Here is a 19,299-nt window from a genome sequence, read left to right as displayed (position 1 = left end):
CCTGCTTCTGCTTTCTTTCAGTCGAGTTCTCTGACATCTTTTTACAACCGCAAAATCTTATTTTCTTCTCTTAATAGTTGTTTTTTGCTGGTTAAGCCTGAAGTTTTTTGCTTGCCAGCCTCCAGATTTACGTTCCATTCCTGGAAGAGCTAGAAAGTAGATTCTTGAAGCGAGATCCTCGAGGAGCTGGATATATCGGCTATCCCACCGCAGTGCGTGGGTGATGCAGGCACTGGGTCTTCATTTCCTGTCTAACAGGAGATGTTAATGAAAAGACATCCTTTCCTTAATCCTTTTTTGTAACCTTTTAGCAGATGGGATCTGTCTTCCCACTCTGCTGTGGATCCCATGTCTCGCTGCTATTTATTGTTCCAGATCAAGTGCGCAGAGTCCCTGGTCTGCAGCGATGGGCTCTGGGACTGACCGTATGCTCCGGGTTCATTTCCAGATAACGCAAATATCTTTCAGAGAATTAAGGCTGTTTCCCTGTACCATTTGTTTGGATACCAACAGGTTGCCAACTGGGACATCTCTGACTAGCAAAGTCCTAATCCCATTTTCTAGGGAGAAAACCTGATTCCGTTCAGATTAAGGGGAGCGTTGCCCTCTTACCTCGAGGGCAGAATTTTGTAACGCTCTTAAATGCACGCTCAGGCAAAAATTCGCGTTTCCCTTTCCTCTGAGCACACGCTGGCCACCTGGATAACAGCATCGAGTCGTTTAGCCAGGGGAAGCGGGGCCCGGGGCTCCCGTGCACCCCAGACCCTGGCGTGGAGCGCGTGCCTGCTCGGCTGCTTATGAATATGTACACGACGGGCTCTGCCCACCAGCCTTTTAATGAGAGTGACATCAAAGCCCTGCCTGCTGGAGGAGGGGACCCACAATGCAATACGCAGGCAGACGTGGAGGCAGCTCCCACAGCCGCTGGCATCGCTGCTGCAGGCAGAGACCCTCCATTGTCAGCCCTGGGGGGGCCGCCGGGGGTCAGGCCCTGCATGGGGGCGCGGGGAGAGGCCCAGCAGCGGCAGGGCTGGGTTTAGGGGCTGTCTCCTGGGCTGGCTGGAGGGAGGGGTGTCACTGGGGGTGGGGTGGGGGGGCATCCTGCGCTGCTGGGGCTCAGGCGGGGAGCGGGGTGCTGCCCCCTGACCCCCCGGGAGCAGGGGGGCCATGAGCGCTCAGGATGAGCAGTTCCAAGCAGCAGCCCCTGACCCAGCGGCTTCCTCCGCCGATGATGGCATGACCTGGTGGTACAGGTGGCTCTGCAGGATTGCCGGGGTCATCGGGGGCGTGTGTAAGTATCCCCTTCCCTCGCAGCCAAAGGGCCCCGTCGGCTCCGCTTGTGCATGCGACAGCGCGTGTCAGGGGTCGTGTTGGTGTGCGGGGGGGCACGCCACGAAACAGCCATTTGGGGTTACGGGGTTGTGTCTGCTCTGGACATCAGCCTGCTGCGTTTCGGGTGGAAGGGAGAGTCGTGGACGTGCCTGAAGCGGGGCGGTTTAGGGATGTGCTGCGCGCTCGCTGAACTTGGGCACCTGGGAGAAGGCACATCACGGGGGGGATCTGCAAATCCTCGAGTTTCTTCTTGGATACAGCAGTGGCTGGAAGTGGCGGGAGCAGCAGCCGAGCCCCTGGTCCTGCGGGAGGGCTGCGGGCAGATAAACCAGACGGTGATTTTATCGAAGCACCAGGCTCAGGGTGCTCGGCAGGGTCGGGTGCGGGGCTGGGAGAGGGGCCGCAGGATTTGGTCCATCCTGTTGGACTGTCAGGTGTTTGTACGTTCCTGCAACTTATTTTCTTTCCCCGTCTTGAATGTCGGAGCATGTTTCCCGTCACTCCTGCCGTTGATCACAGTGGGCCTGCCTGTATTTTTTTTGAAGAAGGTGAATAACGGACTTGGTTTGTGTTGTGTGTTTTTAAGGGCTTTAGTCTTGGACGCAGAGAAGAAGGGAGCTGGTGTACAGCAAAGTGAGTTGGCTGCGCTCTGAATTACCTGCTGCTGAAAAAAATTTTCCCAGGGAAAGAGACTCTGCAACTTTGCCAGAAATCAGCCTGTCCCGTAGCGCTGTTTTGCTACGTTCTGTGGGGAGATTAATAGCTCTTAAAAGCAGGAGGGACTGTTATGACCGCTTAGTCTGATCTCCTGCAGAGCACAGGATGGAGAATTTCTTCTGCTTCAGGTCCACGACTTCTAGTAAAACAAGAGTGTTTCTCAGCCAGTGCAGTCAGCCCTGATTTATCCCCTCGGCTGTGGCGTTTTGTCTGACCCCCCTCTCTCCCTGCCCCCTTCCCATGCCGGCCTCTTGCCTCGGGACTCGACCGCACGAGCCCGCGGCGTTTTTGCAGCCGACCTGGTAGACCGTGGTATCGTCGGGCAGGTTCGTTCCAGCCCTTTTTTGGCTAGGCTGCTAAAAGATACGCTGCTCTCCCTGGTTTATGTTTTAGGCGCTGAAATTCTGGAGGTGTGAAGAGATTTGGTAGGACTGCTCTCGTGGGGCAAAATGTCCTGGCCTCGCCATGCTCTGCCTGGGGCCCCCGCGCTTCTGGTCCCGGCAGACGGCCAGGAGCCCAGCTGGGACGTGTCTCCAGCGCAGGTCCCGGGGGGGGCGTTCAGTGTAACGGCGTCTTTCCCACGGGCTGGGGCTGCAGCCGGAGCCTCGGCGCTTTTTACGTGGTTTTGGCCCGTGCGGAGCTCGGGGGATGCGGATGGAGGGTGAAGAGCTGGAGAGCGTGGCTGTTGGGTGGCGTTGGTGGCGTTGCCCACCTCGTGCTAGAGCAGCTCACGAGGGGCTTAAAAGCAGTGCAAGTCTTCGAAGAGGGTTTTTTTTTTTCTTTTCTCTGCCTTCATGTTTCAAAGCAGTCGAATTATGCTTGGATTATTTCCCCAACCTTTTGTTCACAGCTCTGAGAACTCATGACTTGTTTTTAAAGGAAAGCTGAGACTTTTACGTATTTGGGTGAGCCGCTTTTGGAAGAAGAGCCAGGCTCTTAACAGGATTGCGATGGTGTGGGGAGTCAGGCAGCTTGCTCCGTAGCCGTGACAGTCTCCCTTCCTGAGGTTTATCAGGCAGAGAACGAGGCAGCGTGAGACACGGACGCCTCTTACGAGCAGGGAAATGGGGGACTGTGGGAAGAGACAGCCCTCCAACGCCCCGTGCTAGTAACGACCCTCTCCAAAACGCTCCTTCTTCAGCATCACCTTGTTGAAGGTGGACAGTTTGCAAAAGGGGCGATTAATAACATGGCAAGGCTGCTATTTTCAGAGCTTGCTATGACAGAACAGAAATAATTTATAAGGATTTTGAGCAACTGGATTGTGGTCCTGCTACAGGGCTGGATTATTTCTTACAGAAGGAAAAATTCCCTGTAGAAAGGAAGAGAAACCTTGTTAGCGGAGGTGAGACTGGAGGACATCTACCACATGCAAACACCTGCAGCCTACAACGTGCTTAAGCCAGAAAGGTCCAGGGGCCGGAGCAGGAACAAGACAAACAAGGTTCAGGATCCGTTTCTGGCTTGGTGACCTTGGCCAAGTCCCTTCTCTCCCTTGTGTTCCTGTTTGTAAAAGGATGAGGAGAGTCTGTGGCTTTTGTAAAATGCTCTACGAGCAAAAAATAGGCTTGTGTTGAGGACAGTGACCAGCTGCTTGAAATGAATAGAGCCTTTGTGGGGGGTGGTGGTCTCCCCCCCCATTTTAACTCCCAGTTATTTGTGCTTCCTCAGGGATTCGGGATGGGACAGCAGTTAAACAAATGGCAGAACTGTCTGTCTTCCATAGCTTGCATGCCATTGAGCATTATCTGCATTTTAAACCTATCGCAGGGCCTCTGTTTTGCAAAAAGAAGTCCCTGGCTGGGCAGCTCCGTCCCCTTTTGGCTACCGAGGCTGGGGCCGATCCCGTCGCGGTGGGATGAGGAGGGACCAGGCTCTGTGGGATGCGTGGCTCTGCAAAGAGACCGAAGGTCACCGAATCGTTATCTCTGTGGCTGTTGGCAGCCGTCACCGAGTGCAGCGTTCCTGCGATTATAAACCTTTGACTCCTTTCCCGCTGGTTGGTGCTCGTGCTGACGTAGGGGCTTGCTCAGCTCAGGCTTCCCGGGTCATTAGTCCGTTGGCAACCGGGGTGGTTGCTTAGCTGAGACTCCTGCAGGGATGCTCAGCGCTCAAGGGTTGTTTTGGAGTGTTTGAACACAAAACCAAACCAGAACCCCGACAAAACTAGATTTAAAAAAAGAGTAATGGCAAAAACCTGCTTGAAAAAAATAACATTCTGCTTCCCCTGGTTTGTTCTGTGGCTGAGATCGGCTTTGTAGCGCTGTGAACCGCGTGGTTTGCTCCGCTTTGCTGTGCTGTTAAACAAGGCAGGGTTCTGCGTTTCGGGGATAGTCAAGTGGCAGCTGATTTTTGCTGTTCTGCTAATTATAAAGTGCCTGAAAGTCACTTAACGTTATTTTCAGAAGTGTGCTTTCCTGGGTGAGAGCACGTGTCACCAGCCTATGGTGCTTCCCCTGAGCTCCTCTCCTGTCAGCTCCCAGGGTCTGCTGTTCACAGAAAAGAATTAGAAACCCCCACGTCGTGCCCTGCTCTCCGTGCTGCCTGCTGCTCCCAGCCATCCTGCTTCCCGTTGCTTTTCCAGCTCTCCAGCTGTTCGCGTGTGTGGCCGTGAGCAGATCACCCTGCCCCAGTGCCTCAGTTTCCCCTGGCAGCATGGGGACGCTGCTCCCTTTGCAATGGGAGGATGAGAAGTGCCCTTGGAGCATGGCTGGTAACGCGTCCTCTGGCATTTCTCCTCTGTTGCCTGATCCTGTTCTTGCAGGATTCTCCGAAAGATTGTGGGTCCTGTGGAATAGTCCTAGGAAGCCTTCAGAAACCACCTTGGTTGGTTGGTTCCTAAAACCAGGAGGTCACTTGCTTGTGGGATGACCTTAGATCGGTCCTGTCATAGGCCTGCAGCTCTGTTTCCCAGTTCGGTAAATAAGGATAACTCTTTTTAAGGGAACTTTGAGGATTCAGCAGTGTGCCAGGCTTTTGAAGGTCAGGACTGCTCACAGCCGCTCTGCTCAGGGATCCCCTTGCAGACATCTGAAATACCCGAACCCTGGCTGGTGTCCTTCTCCGAGACAGACGCTGCTGCTCTTCCTTGTGCCGCTAACCATCCCCAAGACAGCCTTTAAGGGCTGCAGAATTTTAGCTGGAGTTTTGCAGGGTGGTGGTGTTCACTGCGGACTCAGTCGGTGCCTCGCTGCCCTCCCTGCCTGGGCTCGGGTTCCGTTGGTATCGACGGAGGAAAAGGGCCGTATCAAGTGCCAGGAACACTCTGCAAGTTTAATGAGGCAGGAAGGACGTGCATCCAGCTTCAGCTTGGACGCTGCTGCCTGGTTCCTCTCCTTGCGTTACAGTCAGGAGGGCTGGGGCTATTTTGGGCTCTGCTTTATCTAACATCCGCCTCCGTTTGTATTAGCGGAGACCCAAACCTGGCTCTTTTCTGCCCGTCCCTAGTGCAGAACCAGCAGTGTCTGGCAGAGACTGGGCTCGCCTCTGCTTTATCGTTTGCCCGTGTGCCTTGGTGCTGCAAGTCGTGTTTGTGCTGAACTTGCCCTGTGCGTGCTGGGACCTCTTTGTTCGTCCCGGGACAAAGCAGTAATTCTTTAGCAAATAAACCCCAGGGTGCCGCATACGTGACTCCACGTAAAAGCAAATACTCCGTTGTTCTACGCAAGTGAAATAGTTGTGCGAGTGTCACGCTGAGACATCGGGCATTTGGAGAAAAAGGATACCTGGCCGGAGAAGCTTGGAACAACGCCTTTCCCTGCATCCCGGGCTCCTGTTCAGGCCATCGGACCTTCCCACCCACCCTGCTGTGCTGGTCTGTACAGGCTGCTCTGCAGTGCCTAGGGGTGCCGGCCGAGGCAAGGGCTCTGCAAAACAAAATACAGGAGAGCAAAATCATGCTGGTGTGGCTGCAAGGTGCCATTGCGGGGCAGAGCCGGGAGGGGAGGGCAGCCCTGCCCGCTGCCCCGTGGGGGCACTGCGTGGGTGCTGCGGTCACTGAAAGCCTCTTTGCTTTCCAGCCTGTGCCTTCGCTGGTCTCTGGAACTGCGTCACCATCAACCCCCTGAACATCGCGGCCGGCGTGTGGATGATGTGAGCAGAGTTTCTTTTCTTTTTTCTGCTAGGAGGGAGGTTGGGTTAATTAGACAGCGCTGAGCAAGGGGCAGAGCTGCCCTGTTTGGGCAGTGGACGTGAGCGAGATGTCCGTCAGGCTCTGTGAATTGCCAGGTCTTGTCCATCGGGTGGGTTGAGACGCTGGGTTTGTTCTGTTTATATTCTTTCTTTACCCCTTTTTAGGTAAATACTGAGATACCCTTATCCAAGATAAGTCTGGGGCACCGGGGTTTGGGAATTACCAACAAGCGGGGAGGGAGCGCAGTGAGGTGCAGCCCCACCGTTCCCTTCTGCCTGCGTTTGGACATGGGAACGGCTGGTCTCCAGGGGCCATCGCTGACCCTCGCTCTGGGCCACGCGGGCAGGATTAACTCTGGTTTGTTCTGTCTGGAGGCTCAACGCCTTCGTCCTGTTCCTGTGCGAAGCCCCCTTCTGCTGCCAGTTTATCGAGTTTGCGAATGCCGTCTCTGCGAGGGCGGACAAGTTGCGGCCCTGGCAGAAAGCTGCTTTCTACTGCGGGTGAGGATGCTGCTGGGGTGTGTTGTGGTGGTGAAACCATCCCGGGAACCGTGTTGGGATGCACGTGGGCACGCTGCAATGGACGAGCATCCCTGCATCCCGTGGGGAGTGGAGCCTGGCTTTGAGGGCTGCCTCTCTCTTCCAGGATGGCCGTGTTCCCGGTCATGCTCAGCCTGACGCTGACCACACTCTTTGGAAATGCCGTTGCGTTTGCCACCGGGGTGCTTTACGGCCTGTCGGTGCTCGGCAAAAAGTAAGAGAGATCCGTCTGCTTGTGGAGGGGAGGGAAGGGGAAGGTGGACCTCCAGCCCTCGCCCCCATCTGTCTCCCCAGGGCAATGCTTTCCTCTTGTACTAACCACGCTTTCGGGTATAAATGCTGCCGGAGAGCATCTCCCTGCCGTCATCTCAAAGCCCTGGGAGGAAAGGTCCTAGAAGTTCTGAGCTTTCCCTTGGGAGCTCGACCGAGGTTGTGCTGCGGGTCCCAGCCCTCCTCCTGCAGCCGTTGGAGAGATGGGCCCAGCTCTGGGGGGGGGTGAGCGGCTTTGGTGGGGTTGGAGAGGGCCAGCAAGTCTCATTTCGCTCCTGGCATCCCTCGGCACGGAGAGGCCCTGGCCCTGATCGGGACACCTCTGTGCCAGGCGCTGTGCCCACCACGGTGGGCACCCGGAGCTCACGTCCCCACGCTGTCCCTTCTCTCCGCAGGGGAGATGCCATTTCCTATGCCCGGATCCACCAGCAGCAGAAGCAAATGGATGAAGAGAAGCTCACGGGGGCCCTGGAGGGACAGGCTCTCTGAAGCACGTGAGCTCAGGGTAACCTCTCCTGGACACTGGGATGTTGGTGAAGATACAGAAACCCACTCTGCCCTTCCCTCTGCCCTCTCTGTTACGCCACGATTTCCCTGGACGCTGCAGCAACTGGAAATCTCAGGGGCTGGGACGGGCTGTGCCCTCTTCTCACACCAGCAGCCAGACCTCAGCGCGTTGGCCCCTCTCTCCTCCTCATCCCTCAACCACTTATCTCACAGCCCCGCTATTTTTTAATTTGTAATTTATTTCGGTTTTTCTGCTGCAGAGGTGCTGACTCTCTGAGTGCTGCTTTACAAGCCTGAGTAGGTAGCCTTTCTTTGGAGTGACACCTGATAACGAGCCGAGGATGCATCCTCGTTTGGGAACCGCTGTCCCGCTGGGGTGAGGAGGGACAGAGCTGGCCTGCGCCGGGCTCACGGGAGTCAGGGAGCTGCTGGCCTCGTGCCTGGGGGTAACCTGCCATCGCACGTTTTCAGTAACGCTCTCTGGTGCGGCCCTTCCCCGGTGTAATACGCTAATCCAGGGGTTAGCAATACGTGGCGATGCTTAAGCTTGGTCTTTGGCCGTTGAGTATATTGTAATACGGGTCCGGTTAGGCCGGGCGTCGGGGGCATTGCTGCACGGGAAAGGACCTCCAGCAAAAAGCCCGTATAAAGACAATAACCATCTCTGCAGAGGAGCTGGGGCAGATCCTGATACTACAAAGCACAGTCCCCTCTTCCTCTGGATACAGCTGCAGGCAATTATTGCAATTTACTTGAATTATAAGAATTAATTACTTTGTCTTAATAAGGGTACTTTTCTTAAGCTTCGCTCTTTTACTGGGGAAGAAGGGAAATAAGGTTTGCTTTACCTCAGCTGAAAAAGGGTACTATTGCTTGAGCCAAGCAGGACGTTTTGCTGGTGTGAGGGTTACTGATGTGCAAAGAGCATCCTTCCCTCGTGAGCCTGGGACTCTGCTCTGTTCTCTCTCACTCCCTGCATCCACTCCTGCTCCTGTGACCCATCCCTCCGCGCAAGGGATGTGCTCTTTGCTCCTGTCTGGTACAGCCTTTCTCTTTGTGCATCAGTCCTGGGCTGGTTTTGTATGGGAAGGTGGCATATCCTTCCTTTGCCAACACAGAGAAGCCTGCACCATTTCCGTGTGGACAGCTGGGATGTCTTGTTTCTTTATTCCAGGCTCCATCAGTGGTTTTCACGTCATATTTTCTGTTTGTTTTGTATCGTGCAGAACGCTAAGTCCAGATCCCTCTCTTCTCATCGTGGTTTCTTCTGGGGGGTTTAATTTATTTGATTTTACATGATTGCTTTTTGTTTTGATTAGGAAAAGGGGGAATAATTTATTTCTAGTTATTTAAGTATTTTGATGAGACTCCTTGTCTCTGGACATAAGAGAAAGGAGTGCTCTGTTTCGTGTCCTTCACAAGACCGCCTCATTTCATGGGGGTGTCTGAACCCGGGGAGAGCCCTGGCTGCTGTAACTGCGATGCTGTACCTGGGGTACCGTAAAATCCGATTTCAGCTTTCAGAGCGTTTCTCAGACTTTCGGAAGGCGTGCTGCCCTTTGACCTCTTTGTCGTTTTCTGGGCCACTGGCTTGACAAAGTTTGTTTTCCCCCTCTTCTGGGCGAGAGAAGGGAGGAGAACCGGGCTGTGGCTGCTGCACTGGAGGTTTGTGCTCACTCGGCAGCCAAGGCAGGCAGCAGCTACGGCGAGCAGCGGCAGCGGGGACTGCAGCCTCTTCTCACTCCTCTGCCCTGGAGCTGAGCTCCCGCTGCCACCAACGCTCTTGAATCGCCGGGTACCAGAGGGGTTGCACCGCGCAGGCTGGCTGCCGTCTGTCAGACGGGTCTGTCCGCCCACCACTCTGCGGCTTCTGAGCAGTGTCGGGTTGGAAACTATCTGTGTAACGTGTGCTTCTCTAGGTACGGTGCGTAGTCACGCTAGCTGAACGACAGCAGAACGTCCCTGGCAGAGCCCGCGGGGAGCCGCTGCTGGAGCGGGAGGCTGGGTACGGACGTAGCGTTGCAGCGGGAGCAGAGCGGTCCCTGGGGATGGGGGGGCTAAGCTGTCAGCTAATGCTGGTGGTTGTTGCTTCAGTGGAGCTCAGGGAGGTGTGAGGATTTACAGCGGGCAGGAACACGGCTTGGGTTTATTTGCCCTTGCAGCTGGATGCTGGGTAGCCACTTTGTGCTAAGCCCCTTTCCCCCCAGGCCTCTGAACCGCGATTGCTCCGACACCAGCTCGTCTGGGACGCAGAAAGGCACCGCCAGCCCAGATGCAGCTTGTTTCAATACCGGCTGTGCCGTCTTGCAGCCCCCAGCTCTGGGCCGGTCCTTGTTGCTGCATGCAATACAGGGGCCACTGGCCTTCCTCGGGCGTGCGTGCAGGGACCGCAGCCTCCTGCGTGGGTCACGCTGCCTGCGGGCGTGGGTGCTGCAGGAGGAACACGCTGCAGCCCACGGGATACTTGGGTGCTAAGAGCCTCTCTGCTCTTCAAGCCAGCCATGTCCCTGTGCAGCACCTTTACTGGGTGGTTCAAGTGCAGAGTCCTGCCTAGCAAACAGGACATCTGCTTTGTTTTCAGGGGGTTTTGGGGAAGTTACGTAGTGTTTAGTAGAGGAATGTTGCAGACAGATGCACGTAGCTACGAGCATGTCTTTGGTAGTGACTGCGTTGCTCTGTGAGTAGTTCTACAGTAGCTTTAGTGTCAGGAGGTGAAAGGCAAAGCAGAGGCGATAGAGTAACGCTTGGAGGCTGATCTGCACCCGCAGTGATGAACCACAGAACTGGTAGGATCCTCGCTGGCTTCATCTGACTGCTGCTGGTCCGTGGCACTGGGACAGTCCTGGGGCTGGCGCAGGCAGATGCTGCTCCAGGTCACTTGGAGGGCTCATTGGCACGGACGGGTCCGCTCTGCTCCCCTGGCACCAAGGGCAGAAGTCCTTTGGGTGCCAGCAGTACTGTCGTGCTGTGTTTTGCAGCAGTCAGGTCTGACGCTGGGGCCAAGGCAAGCGAACAACCTGCATCAGCTCTGCCACCGTTAGCAGGTTGCAAACCTCAGCTCTGAGCTCCACGCTTTCGTTGAAAATGGGTCTCAGGGACTCTTCTGTGAGATGAGCTGGAGCCTTTGGCCACAATGCTTGAAGACGCCGGGTTTGTCCAGTGTCTCTGTGCCTGCCGCAACAGGAGGGGTCTCAGATCTGTGCTCCAGAAGTGCTGGTGCCTGCAGGTGTGCAACTGGAGTGGAAGCTGTTGGGAATTTCGGCTGTCCGTGATGCAGCTGAAACCAAACCAGATGCTGCCATCGTTGCAGACGTGGCCTGGCAAAGTATGCATGCAGGGCCGGCAGCACCCGTGGCTGTCAGGAGTTGTAGTGACAGTTAGTGGATGGTCTCGCCTCGGTGTGGGCAAGAGACCGTTTTTGTGGAGATAGAAAGGACCTTTAGCGTAGTAGCATCACAGTAGTTAATATGCCCGTTCACAGTGCATGGTGGTCATTAATTGTGTTTAGAGGCACCATCAGGGTGCGTGGAGCTGTGTAAGGATAAATGAAGTTAAAAGCCCTGCTCTAGAGAGATTTTACAGGCTCAACCCAGTCCCCGCTGACGGTGTCCAGGCTGGATGGCTAATCCATGGGGTCTCTGTGGAAGAGGTTCTGCTTGCCAGGGCTTGGAAAGGCCTCTTGGGAGACGATGGGACAGAAGTTTTGTTACATGAGAACTCAAGAGCGGGTGATGCATTGACTACAGTGAGTTGTCGATGAGTGTGGAAAGACACCCGGGTACTGGCAGCATAAGTGCGCTTAGCGATGGACTGTTACACCATTCACCACGTGAGCTGTGCGCTTCTTACCCACGTGCATTTACACAGCGTGCAGCTCTGCCCTGTCCCATTCAGTCATGAAGCTGACAGCACTTGTGCGTGTTAGCTCCGCTGTCCCCTGGGGCTGTCCGTTGGGCGTGAAGCGAAGAGCAGAAGCTCGCTTTCTGCTGCGTACCCAGACCTCGCTGTTCTGGGCAGGAGCTGATTTTGTAACACCAATTGATTCTCTGTGTGTGCAGTGAATAAAAAGACCATTCTACCTCTGGAAAGAGCCACTGTGATTTCTCAGACTCTACATGTTGTAGCAAAACCCCTCAGACTTTCTCTATGGAAGACAGGAGGTGTCTCAGAAAATATTTCTCCAATGAGGTTCTCGCAGGACCTGAAGAGTCCAACCTCATTTCATATTTGGGCATTTCCTCCTTAGGCTGAGTGTTGAGAAGCTCAATTAATCTTTGTCATTTTTTCTTTCCTCAGGAAAAAAAAAATCCACTGTCTTCAGGGAAAGGTTTCACTGAAGTGAAGGTATCAAGACCTGGTCCATAGCCATGTGAGAAAGAGAATGCTCTAGCACAGGGCTGCCAGAGATCCTGATCTTCAGAAGGTCAGTGGAAACCAGAGGCTCTTGAGACCTCTTGTAATCAGGCCATGCTTAGAAACAGTCATATTCCGCCCAGGGCTGAACATCTTTCTGGAAATGGGTCTCAGCTGCAAAGGTTAGGTCTAATACTGAATTTTCTCTGTGGTTTTGATTTTTGGCCCATCTCTCTCCCTCTGTCCCAGGCTGCTTTAAATTAATCCTCTGGTAAAGCACATCCTCTATTAGGTGATTTCTCTCATCTCCTGCTGCAGGGGATGTAAATAGTAGTTACCATATCTTGAGATCTGGGTGAAATATGGTATGTTACTTCCGTGTCACAGCAGGCTGAATGCTCCAGGAACGGGAGGACACAAACATCTCCACCAGCCCTTGGGGGCCAAGTGCGTTTCAGGAGGTTGGAGAAATGCTTGGGCAAAGCCTCTCCCTGCTCAGCCTCTGTTGTTCTGCCCTTTTGGGAGGAATTAAGTTGGATGTGATACTCAGTAAGACCTTTCACTCCTTGCAGCCATAACCACCTCCTGCAGCTGTGTTTTACTTAGAGTTAGGCTCTAAAAAAATAAAAAAATAATACAAAAAAGAGTTCTTAATCTTGCAGGACACACAGGAAAGGGGTAAGAGCAATTTGCTACTAACTATGCAGTTGAAATCTCAAAGCGATGGAGGCGGAAGCTCCACACACAACCGTGATGGAGGCGCATCCACCTCCTTCTTTGCAGATGAGTAAAGGCCTGGGATGGGAAGGACCCCTCCCAGTATGAAGTACTGTCAGTACCTACCGTGTCTTTCCTCTAGCGAATCACTTGCACTACAGCTGAATGTTCGTCTGTTCCTGTTCTTTGTTTTGTCCTGGATTTTCTTTGTGAACTGTATTTGGTCTTGTTCGTTAGGCTTCTAGTGTAATGTGTGTTTTTAGAGCAATAAAACGTGGCAGCTTTTTATACAAAATATCTGGCTCTGCCTCTTTCAAAGTCCTTAAGTACATGAGACTCATCTGGGAGGCTGCAGGCTGCAGTGGTCCCCTTGTCACAATCCTGGTCTGCCTCTCCCATCCCACCCACCTGCAGCTCCCTTCTCAGCAAATCAAGGCACCGTCTTGCAGTTGAAGGCAAAACTGTTTTATTCTTGCAACTGCACGATGAACTTTTGCCAAAACTGCTACAGCTGTTAACTCTGTTCCAGCCAAACCCTGGGGCTCTTGGGCTGCTTTGGTGGCTGCTGAGCAAAGGGTGTGCGTGGTCTCTTGTCCACAGCCACGTGTCCTGTTTTCCAGGACATCTTTATCTCCAGCCTGGCACTGGTTACCTGGTCCCATACCTCAGGTTGACACATTGCCCAGAGAGCAACAAGTAGTGTTGAATGACAGGAAGAGAAGGTAAAGTTCCAGTTGGCAACTTCTACATCCAAAGCAAGATGATCGTTGCTGCCCGTTCCTCTCCCATTGCCTTTGCAGAGAGCTCCAGCTTCCACCTCCAGCAGCACAACCATTTTCTTTGCCCTTGAGCATGTGGACTGGTGGCCCAGCGTGGCTGGCAGATGGCAGCTCCTACCTCATGAATGACCTCCGGCCAGTCCTGAAGAAGGCCTCAATCTGTTCCAGGGACCTGCCTTTGGTTTCTGGAACGCAGCAGCCTGTGAATAAGATGTTCCCGGCACAGATGACAGCAAAGAATAGGAAGGGCACCTCGAGGCCAAAGGCATCCTGGAAAGCAGAACAGAAGGTAGACATGAGCTGGTGCAGAGAGGGTCTTAGGAGGGGCTGCTGGACACCCTCCTGGGGCAGTACCCACCACGACACGGAGGAAGAACTGGGTCAAGGTGAAGGCTGTCAGCCAGCTCACGACGACACAGAGGCCCGAGGCCACCCCCCGGGCTTTCAGAGGGAGGATCTCAGACATCAGCAACCAAGTGATGGGGCCCCAGCCCATGGCATAACCTGCAGAGGAGAGACGGGTAAGGTGAGGCTGTTGAGGCTTCAAAACCCACTGGTGAGTGCAGAACAGCCCTGTGCAATCCTGCCCTGCTCCCACATCAATCGTTATTCCCCCCATTCATGTTCTGTCAGTCCTCAGAGTGACTTCAGGTGCCATCTTTCTTGGTCTTCCAGGGACATCTGCCTGCCTTCCAACTCCAAGCCCAAATGTTGCTCTGGATCACCCTGCCTTGGATGAGAATTGTCCCCACCAGGCTGGTACCCAGCCCTGTGCTGCGGGTCCTGGGCTCTCGCTCTCTGCACCTACCCATTATGAAGAACATGGTTGCCAGGAGGGGGATGAGGGTGATGTAGTTGGTCGGCTCAGCAGGAAGGTTGGCAGAGCTCACCAGGGTCTTGTTGGCAATGGTGCCGTTCTGAGAAGGTGGCACAAAGTGGATATAGAGCCCCATGGTCAGGTTGGAGACCAACATGACACCAGCTGTGGAGAGATGCAACAGCATAGTGAGACCGATGGGTGAGTGATCCCCTCCATGCCAAGGGCTGAGCTCCTGGGAGCACCTCTGCTCAGGAGAGGAGCTATGGACACAAACTGGAACACAGGAAGTTCCATCCGAATATGAGGAAAAACTTCTTCACTTTAATGGTTACCGAGCACTGGGACAGGCTGCCCAGAGAGGTTGTGGAGTCTCCTTCTCTGGAGAGATTCAAAACCCACCTGGACGCCATCCTGTGCAACCTGCTCTGGGTGATCCTGCTCTAGCAGGGGGGTTGGACTAGATGATCTCTAGAGGTCCCTTCCACCCCCTACCAATCTGTGAATGTGTGAGCTGACCACCACCAAAGGAAAGACACCTCTCTCGCTCCCTGCCCGAGTCCTGTATGGCTGAAGTTTCCACTCTTGCATGTTTGCAGAGCTCCTGGAATTCCTTAAATAAGAGCTTCCCTTGCACAACAGTGGCAGAGACATACCTGATACAAAAAGAAGAATCTTCCTCCCAGCTTTATCCATCGACACAGCAGCAATCGCCACCGAGAACAGACGTACCAAGCCAACAAGAGCTGCATCGTACTCTGGTTTCTGCAACAGCAAAAGCAGTGGGCAAGCTGAGATAGGAGAGCCAGGGAAAGGGCAGGTTCCTACACGTGTTGCCTTGACTCTGGCTGATGCCTTTGTCAAAACTATCCTCCTATAATAAGAGACCAGAGAAGAAGAGCCTGAAGCTCAGAGGAGGAGAACAGGGAGAGAGTGGGGCCAGTCCTGCTCCCCATCCTCATGCAGACTTTTGCAGGGCAGGTGCTTGGCAATTGCTGCCAACCAGGTGCTTTAAAAAAGGCTTCAAAGTTGGGGCCTTAGGGCTGCAGGGGAGTTGGAGCATTGGGCAGCTGTCACTGAAGACGGAGCTGTCCGAGCACGGGCTGAACCCAGGGCTCACCAGGATGACGGATGTTTTCTTGAATATTGACTGCAGGTACACGAGGACACAGGTGACACCAGAGAGCTGCTGCAGGAATCTCATCCCCACTGCAATCAGGATGGGCTTGTAAATGAAGGGGTCCTTGATCTCAGCACAGGAAATCCGCTGGCTCTGGAGGGGACAAAGCCAGAAAGCCGAGGTGTCACCACCTCTGGGCTGCACTGCGGCACCCAGAAGATTGCTCAGGAGTTGCCCAAAGGAGAGTGGATTTTGCAGTTTTCACATTACATCTGCCCCGCGATGGAGGTGAACCTCCTCACCTGCTTCCTCACGCTGTCCTTGATCTGCTCATACTCCCTGGCATAGTCCGTGTCCTTGCCCCGCAGCCAGCACAGCGACCTCAGGGCCTCGTCATCCTTCCCCTGGGAGAGCAGGAACCGGGGCGAGTTGGGCATGAAGCAGAGCAGGACGATCATCGTGAGCACGGGCACCTCCCCTGCCACGGCCAGCCAGCGCCAGTCCAGGACCAGCCCTGCCGGGGCAGCACGGTTAGGGGGGAGTCCTAACCCACGGGCACCCCAGCAGCAGAGATTTAATAAATTCAGGGGGGACAAAAAATAATCCCAAAAACTAGAAGGATATTTTCCATGTTTTTCAACAGCATTTTCAGCTGGGAAATTGCAGCAAGATTCCCCCAAATCTTAGAGGATCCAGCAAGATCCTGCAGCAACCAGGGCGCGCGCTGGCAGGAGATGCACACGCAGTTCCTCATGTGCTGCCCTTCAGCCCTGATGAAACCTCGGCAGGACCCGGGTCTCCAAACCCCAAAATACTTGCCGAGCACGTAGAGGATGAGGGAGCCCAGGACTGCCATGATCTGAGGACAAGCGCCCAGCATGCCTCTGACCCCGGGGTGGGAGATCTCCGAGATGTAGACCTGGAGCAGGAGAACACACGCTTAACGGAGCTGCAATAGACAGCCATCACCACCAAAACCTGTCCCCTGTCACCTCACAGCCATCCACTGTGGCCAGGGGGAACCCAGACTGCTGGGCAGCTGCCCTCTCGGGGTGGAAACCTGACCGGTCCAGGGGCAGGAGCTGGTCCTGGCCGGGGGAGAGGACAGCCTTGCAGGCACCGCTGCTTCCCTCCCTCGCCCCGGCATGGGAGAAGTGCTCCAACAGCACGCTTAGACTCCCATTGCTGGGGACGTGCCCCGGGTTACTCAATTCTTGCCTTCTCCTCTTCACGCAACATGAGGTTGGTGTTGGTTAAACATGAGAGGAAATAACTGCCGGGAGGAACGGGGCAGGGATGGAGGACCTGCCTTCCCTTTTCTGTGGGCAAGAAAGTCCAGCACTGTGGGGGCAGCTCGGGCTGGCCGTGCCAGGGCCGCTAGCCCAGTGCATCCTCCCCGTCCCCAATCGCCGCAGCCCTGGAGCTCTGCTGATGCCTCCAAAGAGCGGTGGGGAGCACCAGGCTCAGCTACGGCACCACCCTGTCTCCCACCGCACAAATCCCCAGCAAACTCCCTCCCGTGGCACGTTACTGGGATGGAGGCAGACGTCACGCCGCCGGCGTAGCCCGTCAGCACGCGGCCCAGCAGCAGCATCCCGATCCCCTGGGCACCGGCCATCAGCGCGTATCCCACGGCGGAGGGCAGTGCCGAGAACATGATGCTCAGCTTGCGGCCCAGGCGGTCATTGAGGACCATGGCGCTGAGCCCTCCCGCCGCCGCTCCCAGCGTGAACACCGACTGTGGGGAGACACGGAGAGGGGCTTCGGTGGGTCCGGGCTCTCCCCATACACCCACCGGCTCTGCCCACCCCCGGCAGGGACAACCCCGTTCCTCACCCCGAACCAGGACGCGGTGTGCTGGTCCAGCCGCAGGGCAGGGCTGGGCTGAGCCTCCAGGGCAGGGATGACGGGCGAGGGGTAAACCAGGGCGAAGCCAAAATTGAAGTTGCCCAGGACAGCGGCAAACACAGCCAGGTAGAGCCGCTTGTTGTGGAGGCTCCTGAGGGAGGGATGGCGAGAAGGACGCGTTGGGTGCCGTTATCGCACCCGGCAGAAAAACTTTAATGCTGTTTTGCAGCTTCCCCCAGCCTTCGCTGGGGCTCTCGTGACACCCGCGAAGGGATTTTCCTGGGGAATGGCCCAGCGCAGCCCCAGGCTGGGGGGTTCTCAGAGCGGAGCAGCAGCCGCTCTGACGTGTAGTGGGGGCCGAAAGCCCGTACCCCCCGGGCACCGCCGATGCTTTCCTCCACGCCGGGTGGTTTTCAGCAGGTTCAACAAATTGAGAAAAGCAGAAGCTGCAGCCGGGTGCACCACAGACCCAGCCGGCTCGTCCCGGCGGGGCAGCGAGGGGGTTCCTTTCAAGGCCCCTGTACCCCCCAGCAGGACCTTATGCCCCCATGAGAGTCGGATGCCCAAAAGCATGCACACCCGCAGCTCTCCCAGGCGGGCTCATCCAGCACCGCACACCCTGGGCAGGATGAGACCCCATCTCAAGGCAGCTCAGGAATGACGGCAGCATGAAGCAGCTCTTCCACCAGCTCCCCCCAGCCCAGTGCTCTCAGGATGGGGGGCACAGCCCGCCCCGCAGCCAGCCCCACGGCCCCAGCCCGGCCCTTACTGCAGGTACTCCTTGTCGAGCCTCTTGACAGCGCTCTCGGGGAAGGTCCGATACGAGGAGCTCATCTTCCTCACGAGGGGCTCCCGTGCGCTCGGCTCCATGGCAGCGCTGTGGCCGGTGCCCGTCGTGGTGCGGGTGCCGCTTCGCTGGGGGCCGGATGCTCAGGGCTGCCTCCGGGAACGGGGAGGAAGAGGCAGCTGAAAGCGAAAGGGGAGAGGCTGCCTGGCGTTGCCTAATCAGAGAAATCTGTGTCTCGTGGGCTCGCGCCTGGCTGGCCTCTGGGGAGGAAACTGGGGGGGCCGGAAAACCAGCCGGCAAAGAGCCATGGGAAAATGATGGTGCCCTGCAGCCTTCACCCCACGCCCAACCAGCCTCTGTCCCTCCCAGACCCCATCGACACCAAACCCCATCGCTGCAGCGGCGCTTACGGGGACGACACGTGCAAAACTGTTTCCACCAGCAGAAACGCCCCTTCGCTAGGGCCACATCTGTCCCCTTGAGGGACCGGTACCAGTTAGACTGGCCCAATGCTGCTTCTTTTTACAAGGGTAGATTGCATCCGTGTGAGCCTCCACAGCCACCCTGGGCAAGGGTTTTCAACACAGACCAGAGCTGAGGGAGAGGAAGGAGAGGAAACGAGAGGGAGGTGAACACAGAGAGGGCACAGGGAGCAGGTGATGAGGATGAAGAGCGCTGATGAGGATGGAAAAGGGGAGGGTGGCATCTCTGCTGCATTGGGTGCAGCTGCCGGGGTCCCTGGGCTGCCCATGGGTGCCTTTGCCCTCTCGCCCTGATCCCCCCAACCCTGCGGGGCTCAGCGGGCAGCGTTGTGCTGGGGCACCTGCAGGTCCTGGGGGGCTGCAAAGTCCCAGCTCATCCTTTAGGAAAGGGGGGGGACATCCCTACTGGCTTTGCACTTGGATTTCATTAGCAAAAGATGTCTTTCCCTAAACTACTGTAGCGCTCCTCTTGTTTCCATTATTCACCTTAGCCCTGGTGCTTTTGGGACCACCTGGATGGTTTCTGCACCCCCAAGCCTGCCGGGGAGCCCCAGTGACACTTTGGTGTCAGCCAGGACTCACTACATTCTTCCCTCCGTCCAGTCTGGTTCCCCTTCTGCAACCACCAAGTGCTGCATTTAGTGTCTGATCGATGCTGGGGATTTACAGCTGACTCAGCCGCTCGGGGCTGTGATTTCCCTGTGGGAAGAAAGGTCATGGAGCAAGGGGATGTCAGAGCCGCAGGCCAACTCATCCAAAAACTTTTCAGTGTCACATTGATCCAACCAGGGATGTCACAACAGCCTCGAGCTGGTCCCTGTTGGGCACCCCCCCATCAGCAAACGCCATCGGTCACCTCCCTCGCATGCATTTTGCTCGGTGCATCTGGGCTAGCAGCG

The 19,299-nt window shown here is 55.7% G+C and overlaps 2 protein-coding genes across 3 annotated transcripts; one reads left to right on the top strand and one right to left on the bottom strand.

Annotated features, from left to right (window-relative positions):
- Positions 1-888: 888 nt before the first annotated feature.
- CACFD1 (calcium channel flower domain containing 1) lies at positions 889-11,583 on the top strand. The gene is made up of 5 exons (XM_054848950.1): positions 889-1,291; positions 6,069-6,141; positions 6,556-6,681; positions 6,827-6,934; positions 7,386-11,583. Exons 1-5 carry the CDS (start codon positions 1,168-1,170, stop codon positions 7,477-7,479), a joined length of 525 nt encoding a protein of 174 aa, XP_054704925.1. The 5' UTR covers positions 889-1,167; the 3' UTR covers positions 7,480-11,583.
- A 1,471-nt stretch (positions 11,584-13,054) lies between these two features.
- On the bottom strand, positions 13,055-18,166 carry SLC2A6 (solute carrier family 2 member 6). 2 transcript variants are annotated; one of them, XM_054848728.1, is made up of 10 exons: positions 17,901-18,166; positions 17,120-17,282; positions 16,815-17,021; positions 16,103-16,202; positions 15,586-15,797; positions 15,284-15,436; positions 14,820-14,928; positions 14,155-14,328; positions 13,705-13,850; positions 13,055-13,616 (listed from the first exon to the last, which is right to left on the bottom strand). In XM_054848728.1, exons 1-10 carry the CDS (start codon positions 17,999-18,001, stop codon positions 13,461-13,463), a joined length of 1,521 nt encoding a protein of 506 aa, XP_054704703.1. In that variant the 5' UTR covers positions 18,002-18,166; the 3' UTR covers positions 13,055-13,460. The 2 variants fall into 2 exon arrangements, with proteins under 2 accessions (XP_054704703.1, XP_054704704.1); XM_054848729.1 differs by lacking the exon at positions 14,155-14,328 and having other exon boundaries at positions 17,901-18,160.
- Between the last annotated feature and the right edge of the window lie 1,133 nt (positions 18,167-19,299).

The sequence above is a fragment of the Grus americana genome, chromosome 20 (assembly GCF_028858705.1).
Source record: "Grus americana isolate bGruAme1 chromosome 20, bGruAme1.mat, whole genome shotgun sequence".
In the NCBI taxonomy this organism is placed as follows: domain Eukaryota; kingdom Metazoa; phylum Chordata; class Aves; order Gruiformes; family Gruidae; genus Grus; species Grus americana.
Note: the sequence above shows the minus strand (reverse complement) of the source record. Positions and strands in the feature narration are given on the sequence as shown.